The sequence below is a fragment of the Ceratotherium simum genome, chromosome 17 (assembly GCF_057802395.1).
Source record: "Ceratotherium simum simum isolate JZ-2026a chromosome 17, ASM5780239v1, whole genome shotgun sequence".
Taxonomy (NCBI): Eukaryota; Metazoa; Chordata; class Mammalia; order Perissodactyla; family Rhinocerotidae; genus Ceratotherium; species Ceratotherium simum.
The window spans coordinates 49,222,035-49,234,682 of NC_141916.1; the positions used below are offsets into that span (position 1 = coordinate 49,222,035).

Sequence of the window (12,648 nt, forward strand, 5' to 3'; positions counted from 1 at the left end):
TGAATTGTGGCTATTGGAGAAAGACCACTATATATTGCATGCTGATTCCAAGCATATGTAGCCTTCTAGAGAACTTTGCTCCAGATCTGCAAGTTATTACCACCTACCTGGCACTGTAAGTGAATCTTCAAAAGGCCATTCCACCATTCTGTCAAACCAGCTACTTTGCAAAGCTGGGAAACATGATATGACCAGTAAATTCCACGAGCATGGGCTCATTGCAACACTTCTCTTGCTGTGAAGTTAGTTCCTTGATCAGAAGCAATGGTGTATGGAATAACTTGATGGTGGAAAGGGCATTCTGTAAGCGCATGGATCATAGTTTTTGCAGATGTGTTGTGTGCAGCAAGGGAAAATCCATATCCAGAATAATTGTCTATGCCAGTAAGAACAAAATGTTGCCCCTTCCATAATGAAAGCAATCCAATGTAATCAACACGCCACCAGGTAATTGATTGATTGCCTTGGAGAATGTTGCCACATGTGGGACTTAATATTGGTCTCCACTGCTGGCAGATCCAGCATTCAGCACTGGTCATAGTCAGATCCTTTGTGAGTGGAAGTCCCTGTTGCTGAGTCCATGCATAATCTCCACGCTGCCACCATACCCACTTTGTTCATGAGCCTATTGGGCAAGGTCAGTGGAGGTAGGGGGAAAGAGGCTGACTGGTATCCATAGGATATGTCATCTTATCCACTTGATTATTAAAATCCTCCTCTGCTGAGGTCATCCTTTGGTGAACATTCACATGGGGCACAAATATCTTCATGTTTTTTGCCCATTCAGAGAGGTCTGTCCGTAAACTTCTTCCTCAAATTCCCTTTTCACAAATTTTCCAATCGTATTCCCTCCCAGTCTCTGGCCACTTAGCCAAACCATTGGCCACAGGCCATGAATCAGTATAAAATTGCACATCTGTCCATTTCTTCTTCCAGGGAAAGTGACCAGTCAGGTACTTTATTTAGAATTCCTCCCACTGGGAGGATTTCCCTTCATTGCTGTCCTTCAGGGATGTCTCAGAAAGGGGCTGTAGTGCTGTAGCTGTGCACTCTTGGGTGGCACCTGCATATCGGGCAGAATCATTTGTAACCCAGGCCTAAGTCTTTTCTTCCTCTATCAACTGATTGTAGAGAATTCTCTATAAGCCCATAGGTGCAGGCTGGGAAAGAGAGGCAGTATAGTAGAAGCAGGGGCCATGGGCATTTATCACCACTTCTTCATGTAACCTACTTGTGCCTCCATGCACCACTTCCATTTGAGGATGAGTGTTGCTGTTCATGCCTAACTTTATGGCTTCGTGGGTCAGATAATGCCCAGTTCATGATGGGCAGCTCAGGTTGCATGGTGACTTGGTGGCCCATGGGTAAGAGTTCAGCCTCTGCTAAGGCCCAGTAGCAGGCCAAGAACTGTTTCTCAAAAGGAGAGTAGTGAGCTGCAGGGAATGGCAGGGCTTTGCTCTAAAAACTTAGAGGCTTGCACTGTGATTCTTCCATAGGGGCTGCCACAGGCTCCAAAGAGCATCTCTATTTGCCATTGATTCTTCGTACAAGAGACTTTATAATCCATTTTAGGTATATTCTTCAGAGGTAGGCAAAGATTTAATACCCATACAGTAACAGGTAAAGCCTCTTGTCAGTTGTGTCAAGAAATACAGAGTGTATGCTGCTTTAATTACACAACATCAGCCTCAGGATAGAATAAATATAGAACCCCAAAATTCACTAGTACAGAAAGCACCATTCTCCTTTCCAGAAGAAGCAAGATTTATTCTTGCAAAAACAGACAAATCGATTAAGAAAAGACTAGCAAACCAAATTCTGAGGCATTTCTCACTTGACAGAAAATACGTCTTCTCTACCAAAATAGACCAAAAAAAACAAATTCTCAATCACTGCTGCTGTATTCATTTGCTATTTCTGTGGACCAGATTACCTCAAATTTAGTGGCTTAAACCAAATAACTCATGTTTATTATCTCACGGTTTTTTTGGGTCAGGAGTCTGGGCAAGTCTGAGTTGTATTCTCTGGTTCAGGGTCTCACCAAGCAGCAATCAAAGTTTAGATAATACTGCATTCTCATCTGCAGGCTTGACTGGAGAAGAATTCAGGGCCAAGCCTGCTCGAGTTGTTGGCAGAATTCATTTTCTTGCGGCCCTCTCCACAGGCACCTCATAACATAGCTGCTTACTTCTTCAAAGCCAGCAAGAATCTGTCTCAATCAGGAGAGGACCAATCACTGTTAAAGCTTTACCTTACTACATCAGACCCACGAAGAATAAACTCCATTTCAATTACCTCAAAATCAATTGACTTGAGATCTCAATTATCTGCAAAATCCCTTCATGCTTGCCATATTCTACAGGCCAGAAGTAAGTCACAGGTTCTGTCCACACTTAGGGGGAGGGAATTGTACAGGGTGTGAACATCAGGGAGCAGTAATCACAGGGACCATTGTAGGGTCCCTATGCCACAGCTGCCACAAATGAGGAATAATATAGTGACAGAGCACAGGTTGGAACTGGAACCAAACTTGGCCAACATTCAGAATCATGAATAAAAACACAGATTCAGGAAGAAAAAAGAAACAGAGTTGGTGCAAATCTAATTCTTTTGCCCCCTAGAACTTACTTGGAGCCTGGAAGAGACATACCTGGGCTTAAACAGCCATAACAGACTTTTCTTAGACCACATAGTTTAGCGAGTTGGCTCTAGCACATGAATCAACTTGGTTATCCTCTGGCCATAAAAAGAGTCAAAGTATAATTTTTGAAAAGTTGAAAACATGAATCTCCTAAAAATATAAAGGGAGAATCTGTCAAAGATTTATTTAACGCATCAGTGGGGAAAACAGCAGATGGTAAGGCTGATTCCATATCTCTGACTTTCCATCCGGGGTCAGATTCCTTCTGCTTGAAGAGCACCTCTTTTAGAATCTCCATTAGTGAGGTCCTGCTGGAATTTTGTTTTTCTGAAATGTTTATTTTACCCTTATTTCTATTTATTGTGTTTACCTTTAAAATGAACTTTATTGAGTTATAATTTATATACAGTATAATATACCCATTTTAAGTATATAGTTTGATCAGTGTTAACTATTGTGTACATCCTTGAAAAATAACCATGATAAAGTAGAGAATAAAACCACCCAAAGAGGATAATAATATCACCTGCATTTACTGATGATTATACTCAGGCAGAGAGTAGTTTTAAAACAGAGTCCAAGATCAGAAATATATGATGCATCGAGTCTGGGTTTTCCTTCCTGGCAGTTTGCCTCCAAGATCCTCTCCTAAAAACAATTATACTGCAAAAATTTAAACTGAATAAAATCCAAAAGTGGAGGGAGATTCCAACATCTATTAATCTTAAAAATATTAACTAGTCAAAATGAATTAAACAGAGAATAAAACCAAATATTTGCACATAGAGAAGTGTAGATTCTACAATGGAAACCACACATTCTTTTGAAGTTTCCAAGGAATATTTATAAAATATATGAATACTTAAATTAAATAATTGGTATTTAAATATTAGACTCAAGGGAGAAACTTTTTATCAAAAGCTTAATCATAAGAGATATGTTTGATAACTATTAGTAATGAGCTGAAAAGCCTGAATGAGAAAAGGTGGATTTAAACCTGGATGACCTCCCTGAGACTCATTTCCTATTTTGTAAATTATAAGACAATAATTCTTTCCAACCATGACGTGTGTGTGTATGTGTGCGCGCGCGTGTGCTTATCATCCTGTGAAAAGTTAAATTACACATAAATGTTACTTATCAGCAATCGGCCTTACTGGGATTCTCAAGAAAATCTTGCTGCTTTGATAGGAAAAGTTGAGATTCTTTCAATGTTAACCTGACATTAAAAAAAAATAAATCCATAGTGATGATGATCCTAGTTATGACCAAGCTCCATAGAACAATTTAAATATTCACTGTATATTCTATGCAGTGAGTTTTAAAATTTTACTAAATGACAACCAAACTGACAAAGACAAATTCAGGAGAGGTTAAACAAGGAAAAGTTGCAAAGCAGTGAAAGAGAATATGTCTCTATTTGCATGCTAGCAAACGAGGATCCGGTTTTCACTTCAGCATCAGTTATGAAATAATCCAGCCTGAGGCAAGGGCATAACGTATATGAATAAGAGTTAATTTGAACCGTTTGGGAAGTAACAATATTTTTCATAAACACAGCATTGAGCTCTTCCATTAGCATACCCTGTTGCTTTCCTGCTTGACATGGGTAACAGAATTTGAAAGAAATAAGAACTTTATTCTACATTCAGAAATCAGCTGCACGTAGAAGTTGAGGTCAGAATATTAAAGGAATCACAATCAGTGATATTACACTTGGCTTTTTTTTCTAGACATGAGAACTTTACTACAAAGCATTTTTTCTATCCTAATAATGACAGAATTTATTTTGGGAAATTTTGCCAATGGCTTCATAGCACTGGTGAACTGCATTGACTGGGTCAAGAGACAAAAGATGTTCTCAGCTGATCAAATTCTCACAGCTCTGGCCGTCTCCAGAATTTGATTGTTCTGAGTAAAATTAATAAATTGGTATATGATTGTGTTTAATCCAATTTTATATAGTTTAGAAGTAAGAACTATTATTTATATTGCCTGGACAACAGCCAACCATTTTAGCATTTGGCTTGCTACTAGCCTCAGCATATTTTATTTACTCAAGATAGCCAATATCTCCAGCCTCATATTTCTTTACCTGAAGTGGAGAGTTAAAAGTGTAGTTCTCATGATACTGTTGGAGACTTTGTTCTTTTTGATTTTTCAGGTTGCAGTGGTAAGCATAGACAACAATATGCAGAAAAATGAATATGAAGGAAACATCACTTGGAAGATAAAATTGAGGGACATTGTACAAATTTCACATTTGATTGTACTCACCCTAGCAAACTTCATACATTTTACTACATCCCTGATGTCTTCTCTGCTGTTAATCTTTTCCCTGTGGAAACATCTCAAGAAGATGCAGCTCAAGGATCCCAAGATCCCAGCCCCAAGTTCCACATAAGAGCCATGCAAACTGTGGTCTCCTTTCTCTTGCTATTTACCATTTACTTCCTGGCTCTAATCACCTCATTTTGGAGTTCTAACAGGCTGTAGAATGAACTGCTTCTCATGCTTTATGAGGCTCTTGGAATGCTGTATCCTTCAAGCCTCTCATTTGTTCTGATTTGGGCAAATAAAATGCTAAAATAGGACTTTCTGTCAGTTTTACGGCAAGTGAAGTGCAGGCTGAAAGAATGGAAACCCTCAGCTCCATAGATCAATAAGAGGGGCATTGTGTACGTTCTAGAAGAAAACAAGCTGATGGAGCTTGTAACGTTTTATACTTCCTACTGGTTTTTCCATAGTGTATGTAATTGAATAATTTTCAAAGTTTTACCTAGAAAAGTTTTACTAAGCTTATTGCCTAAAGGTATATACATGTGTATGAAAAACATAAGAAAGATTGGAAATAACATACCATTACCAATTTTTTTCAAGTAAACAATCTAATTTTACAAAATCTTATAAGAAATTCTTCAGAATTATGAAGTCATTTGTGTTTCACATACATAGTCTATGATACCATCTTCCAATTGAAAAATGTATGGTCTATGTTTATGCATTTTTAAGAACTGACAATTTTTCTCAGGAAATCATTGCTATTTTTCATTGTAATTTGTACCATAGTGTGTTTAGATTTCACTGTTCGAACCTCTAATCTTTTACCTGGTAAAGATATTCAATTCTAAATTATACATTGAGGATGTATGTTTGGGATAGATATTATTCCATCATGAATTCTTACATCTTGGTTAATAGAGAGCAATCAGAACTGTTATTAAGAAAGGTGTACAACATATGATTCAAGAGTGACAAACACATTGAGAATAAATTTTATATATTTGGACAATAAACAGTATGGAAGAATATCTGATTAAAAGAAGTAGGTGAAAATCTTGGAAAAAATTGAATTCTACAATAGGGAATAAAGATGAAAGAAACATGATCACGGCCTCTTTTTAATGCTGTTATAAGATTCCTTACATATTTAGAACAGTCATTTCCTCTAGCTTTTGAATTAAGGAAGACCATTTTTGAAATTGAGATCTGATGTGAAATATTTCAGTTTTCTCCTAAACCACCTCTGGGCCTTGATTTGTCAAGCATCTATTATATCTATCATTCTTAAAATTTCTTTTAAACTTCAGATAAGAAGACTCAAATCATCCCCATCTAAAAACTACTCACTATAAGAATAGTAATGAAATTGTGGTATATAATTCAATGAATCTTTCTGCATGACCAATGCAGTTGCACAGGGGCCCTGTGCTTGGTTTAATGCTGTGCTCTCACCATTTTGGTTTTCCAACACAAGGTAGTTCTTTGCCAATGAGGGGATGGACTTGCACCAATTCACCAGGGATTTACTCTCCCACCCTCCCATAGGGCTTGCCAGTGACATACACAGTCTCCTTGCCCTCTACAAATGTCTCTAACAGCTTTGAATCTGCTGACTCATCTGGCACAATGGGCAAAGCAGAGTGGACCACAGCCTACACCTGCTATAGAGCCCTCTCTTGCTCTGGGCTCCACTGGAAACCAGTAGCCTTTAGGGAAACTCCATAAATGGGTGAAAGTAATATTCTCAAATGTAGTGTATGTTGGCTCCAAAATCCAAAGAGGCCCAACAAACACTGTGCCTCTTTTTTAGTGATAGGACATATAAGATAGGGCAACTTGCCATTTACATTAAAAAGATGTCTCAACATGTGAACCAGACCATTGGACCCCTAAAAACATCACCTATATTGTAGGTCCCTGAATCTTCTCAGAGTTTCTCTCTTTTCTTCTGGTGTTTTACTCTTGTTTAATTTTACAGTATTTTATTGTATTTAAGGAACTCGCCACTTGCTGCTCACGGGTACCAGTTAATACAATATTATTAACATACTGAATTAGCATGATATATTGCAAAATATCAAGAGAACTGAGAGCAGGAGACGTGACATAGCCCAGACATAAAACAGTGAAGGCGTGCTATTGTTCTTACCACACTAAGGCAAATTGTTTTGATTTTTTCCCATCATGGGTAAAAATTAAAAAATATTTACCAAATCAATAGCCACATACAAAATGCCAGAGTCTGTGTTTTGCTCAGTAAAGATACCCCATCCTGGAGGGCATCTGCAACTAATGTTTATGGTAATCTGCATTCATCGTATAATCCATCTGGTTTTGGCAGAGGCCATATAGGTTGGTTAATTCAACAGAGATATGAAAAGAACCACCACTCCCTATAACTTTCAAGTCTTTTGTGGTGCCAGTAATCAATTCCATTCCTTGAAGAATATGATTATGATTTTTTTATTCATTATTTCACCAAGAGGGGACAGGCTCAGAAGCTTTCCCTTAGTCCTCCTTATAATAATATCCCTTACTCCACAGGTCAGGAAGTAATATGAAAGTTTTCCACCTGCCAAATCTGTCCATTTCACTTATACATTCACGAGGAGGTAAATAACTTCAAATCCATTAAGTCCACTTTGAGATGGACATGAGCCAAAACTCTAGTTAGCATCTAACCTTCAAAAACTCCTAATGGACTCCAGTATTTGGCATCCAGGTATTAGTGTTACTTCAGGCCCCATACCTAAAATTTCCAGATTATATGGATACATGCCCTTTCCTCTGGGAACTGTTATCTGGCAAATGGCTGCCAGTCTTTGGGAAAGGACCACATGAATATATCTTGAATATTCTTGTGGTGGATTTGTGGGATCCTCTATCAAGGGGACATAGACTGCACTTCAATCACTGAATTCTGGTTCTCTGAGTTGCCTCAGTCCTAAGAACTGAGCGAAGACTTTGATTTTCCACCTCAAAGACTGACCTGAGGAATCTACTCTTCAACCCTCTTTTCCTTTTGGTTGGTGTATTTAACAAATTACAAAGTCTCTTCACCTACTATCTCATGAACCTGTCCCAATAAGGCTGTTGCTCTCACCACATCATTGAATCTGACCTTTGGAAAACCACAGTGAGTCTATGTTGCCAAGGCTCAGCCTTCATCTTGCAAAGTTTAGCAGCACTGGGCAAAGCTTGTTTGCTTTCCAGGACACTGTTCTCTCCTGGTTTCTATCTGTGCTCACTGGGCACCTCTACTCAGTCTATTTTGCTGGTTCTTCCTCTTTTCCCTAAAGTATAAATATCAGACAGCTCAAGGGCTCAATTCTTGGATTTTTGACCAGTTATGCTTACTTTGTTGGCTATCTCCTCCAGTCTCTGTACTGATAGTGAAATAGAGATTAATAAAGGCTGATTATTCATTTATATATATATATATTTACGTATCTCACCATGGAAAACATACTTTTTTTTTTCAAATGTCAAAGTTGCATTTAAAAGTAATACTACCAAAAATATAAGGAAAAGAAGGGAGTTTCAATAATATTTTTGCTTGAATTTCTGCTAAATCAGAGTGATGGTGACCCAGCATCTAATATGATTTTATTTAAAATAACAATATAGGTATTGATAGATTGATAGGCAGGGTTAGCATTATAGATATAATGATCTAAGTGGAAAGCTATATAGATAGAATTATAGTTGAGCAATCCATTTTTTGATTAGTTGCATTTGGTACTGTCAGCATATAAAACTTTTCATGAATAAAAAAGTTAAGATGAAATACACTAACCTCGTCTCTGCATACTTAACATAACTTTGATGCTGAAACGGATAAAGACACTGCTCCTCTCTCAGGAATTCACTTGTTATTCTGTTTTCTGGATGTAATATGTGGGAAATTATCCTTGTTGCCATTGTTACCTTGTTTGGGAAAGATTGTCTTTCCTTAAAAGATTTGTTTGAATGAAAGCCTGAAGTATTTTTCAATCCTGAGTGAAAAGGTGCAGTGGTGGGGGCTTCAAGGAGAGCTTCTCTGGGGTGAGTAGTCCTTGCTGGGACCTGAGTTCTACTCTCTTTTCTAAGAACCCGTGAAGGTTCAGCACCAGTACCCACTTCACACACCCCCTCCCAAGGTTGTTTGTACTTTGTCTTCTTTCCCAACCTCGTATTTATTACCTGCAAACAGACAAGGAGACTTTCCTCTCTCTGCACTGATGGTATGTTTGTACTTTTGTTCTTTATATTTTTTCCTTAAAATTTGTCCGTGCTGGCACATTTTGCCTTCTCAATATGTGTTTCCTCTACCTGTAGGGCATTTGTGAGAACTTCCAAGATTTTTTAGATTCACTTTCTTTGCTCAGTGTTGTTTCAGAGGACTCAGGGGTGGGTCGACCCTTCACATCTTTATTTTGTCTTCCACCCTTGAAGTTTTTGACACGTGTTTTTTATTTTCTTTGGTAGCTATTGCTGAGTTGATTTCATTGGTCCCTTGTTTACTTTTTTAGCTATTGAAGCAGAATGATTGTGTCATGCTGCTTGTTTCCCCGTCTTCAGCATCCTTTATCTACGTTGGTGCCTATAGTGAGGGTCATGGAGAAGATACTGCTGAGGAGGGTGAGGAGATGTGGATAAAATCTGAAGGTATTTGGTGCCAATGGAGAAATGTGCCCTATTGGCCAGGAGAGAGGCACAGAATGAGGAGGATTCTTGTTTTATGGATGATCTCATGCAAACTCAGTGATTGCTTTATGGGACAACAGAGAGATTTCCATCTCTTTTCACATACACAGAAAAAATATTCTCAAAGTTTATTGAATATTACATTTAATACTTGTAATATAAACTTGGGAGTATTTTTTAAATAATGCCTTAACAACTATCATAGTATTAAGCATGAGGTAGATACATAATAAACGTCAATGAAGCAGTGAAAAGCCTGAATTATTGGAGTAGAAAGAGAAAGAGATTTTGATTCAAATATATGTGTGTGCATGTATGTGTAAAAAGTAAAATGATAAATTAGTATGATTCTCAGTATTTTGTAGGAAGACCTTTGGATAACCTATGGATAGATCCCTATACAGGCCTAAATTTGATGCGTTTAAAAAATTCTTGTTGTATATGTGTGAGAATTTTGTAATGTTACTAGCCCAGAACTCAAGTTGCCTGACTCAAATATTTAAATAAGGTAAAAAGAGAAGACAATGGAAATGAATCTATCTTCATTTGCGTGTTAGCAAATGAGAATTTAGCTTTTCCTTCAACATCAACTACATAAGACTTCAGCCTCTAGTAAGGCACACAGTATCTGGATGAAGTTCAGCTGAGCTGTCTGGGGCAATACAATGATTTTCATGAAGAAAGCCATGAGCCCATCCATTGGCAAATCTTGATGTTTGCTGGTTTCACATTTGTGCACAATTTTTTAAAATAGAGAATATTATTGAATTTTCAAGAACCAACTATACATAGCATTTTAGATGAATGCATTAAGAAATTTTCAGCAGTGATATTAGACGCTGGGGCATTCTCTTACAGACAATGGTCAGTGTCTTACAGAGCACACTTACAATCATTCTAAGTGCCGAATTCGTAATTGGAAATTTAGGAAATGGATTCATAGCACTCGTGAACTGCGTTGACTGGGTCAAGAGAAAAGAGATCTCTTCAGCTGATCAAATCCTCACTGCTTTGGCAATCTCCAGAATTGGTCTGCTCTGGTTAGTATCCATAAATTGGTATATATCTGTGTTTTGTAGAATTTTACTCCTGCCTGGAAAAACATTAAGAATAAGCAGTATTGGCTGGACAGTGACCAATCATTTCAACAACTGGCTTGCTACAATCCTCAGCATCTTTTATTTTCTCAAGATAGCCAATTTTTCTAACTCTATTTTTCTTTACCTAAAGTGGAGAGTTAAAGAGGTGATTTCAGTGATACTGCTGGTGACCTCAGTCCTCTTGATGTTTAATATTGCACTGATCAACATGCATATTAATGTCTGGATCAGTGAACATAAAATAAACATGACTTGCAGTTCTAGGATGAGTAACTTTGCACAACTTTCCACTCTTACTTTATTCACTAACACTCTGTTTACTTTCATACCCTTTGCTGTGTCCCTGGTGATTTTTCTTCTGTTAATCTTCTCCTTGTGGAAACATCTCAAGAAGATGCAGCACAATGCCAAAGGCTCCAGAGATGCAAGCATCGAGGCCCACATAAAAGCCATGAAAAGTGTGATTGCTTTCCTGCTACTATTTGCCATTTTCTTTCTGTCTCTTTTTGCGTCAATATGGAACTTGACATTTAATTAAAATTAAAAAGTATTGTGTTGCATATTTTAAAACTACATTGGCAAATACAATTTATTTCCAAATATGAAGTATATTTTCCTAATAATGATAAATATAATTCAAGAATTCTTGTATGTGAAACTAATAGTATAGAAAGTGTAATTGAAATAAAGCAACTTCATAATTCTGAGGAATTTCTAACAATTATTTGTAAATTGGGTCTTATATTTGAGACAATATATTTCCAATAGTCTATATTTTATTCTTCATTTTTAATTTGAAATTTTAGGCACATACTCTAGATTAGGAATTTATTTTTATGTGTATAAAAGTATGAAGTTCTATTTTTAGTAACAGTCACATATTTACACACATATATCTTATATATTATAGGTTTCTCATTTTAAAATCTCAAGAAGATTAATGATTGACATAAAATCCATATTATTTGTGACTGTAAATAGTTCTTATATATTAAGTGGTCCATATTCATTTCCTTTGTGTATATGTATATTACTTGTACATAGTCTATAAACACTTGTATATATTCTGCTAAGTTGTAATATTTGGATAGTGTTTATTGCAAACATACTTTTACAAAATTCACAATGTTATGCACAATTGAAGAATATTGGGGAAGTATAAATTTATATTAAACAAGAATTTCTTATCAACTGATTTTCCTCTAGCACGTGCAAGATGAATCCCTAAATGATCTATGGGCCTGAAGGTTCTCCATCTTTGACCTCAGCCACCACAGCGCTGAAAGAAAGGCCTGTCTCAGCTTATTGTTTCCCAGAATCAGGACATATGAGTGACCTGCAGGATAAACGATTCCAATAACCTGGCAAAACATAATGTATAGACTACCAAATCTTGGCTGATTGTAGTCTTTTAATTGTATATAACTTTTTGAGAGATTAGTGTTTTTGTTTTATTTTATTTCATCATGAACCTCTATTTTACTGGTGGGTGGAAAACAACTAGGTCATAAGAACAGAAATTTAGAGTAACTCATGAGTAACCAACATATAATTAGCATGAACTTTGGATATATGTATATGTTATTAATATTGGTTGTATAGTAGAAATGAAAACTAATAAAATAGGTGAAAATTTTAGAATAAATTAAGTTTAAAGGTGAGGTAAAAGAGAGAGAATCATGGTCATATGTCCTATGTTCAATATTATTAAATCTTGAATACAATAGAATCATGTATATTCTTAGAAATAAACAGTTCTTTAATATGTCTTACATTCACAAAAAAAATCTCTTCAAGTACAGGCTTTATGTTTGAAATAGATTTTCTTGTTTTCCTAACGTAGTTCATTCATTCATTCATTCGTTTACTCATCGAACAAATATATGTCTGTTGAACATCTTTTCTATATGCCTGTTGGTAACATTTTAATAAGAAACA

General features: G+C 36.6%; 1 protein-coding gene and 1 pseudogene across 1 annotated transcript; both read left to right on the top strand.

Moving 5' to 3' along the window:
• The first annotated feature begins 4,376 nt into the window (after positions 1-4,376).
• On the top strand, positions 4,377-5,299 carry LOC101391090 (taste receptor type 2 member 31-like; annotated as a pseudogene).
• Positions 5,300-10,471: 5,172 nt separating this feature from the next.
• Positions 10,472-11,248, top strand: LOC101399834 (taste receptor type 2 member 14-like). The gene has a single exon (XM_004435495.1). The coding sequence runs from the start codon at positions 10,472-10,474 to the stop codon at positions 11,246-11,248; it is 777 nt and encodes a 258-aa protein (XP_004435552.1).
• Positions 11,249-12,648: the final 1,400 nt, after the last annotated feature.

Coding starts and splice junctions, on each gene's coding strand:
- LOC101399834 (XM_004435495.1), top strand. CDS start 10,472: ATGGTCAGTGTCTTACAGAGCACACTTACAATCATTCTAAGTGCCGAA.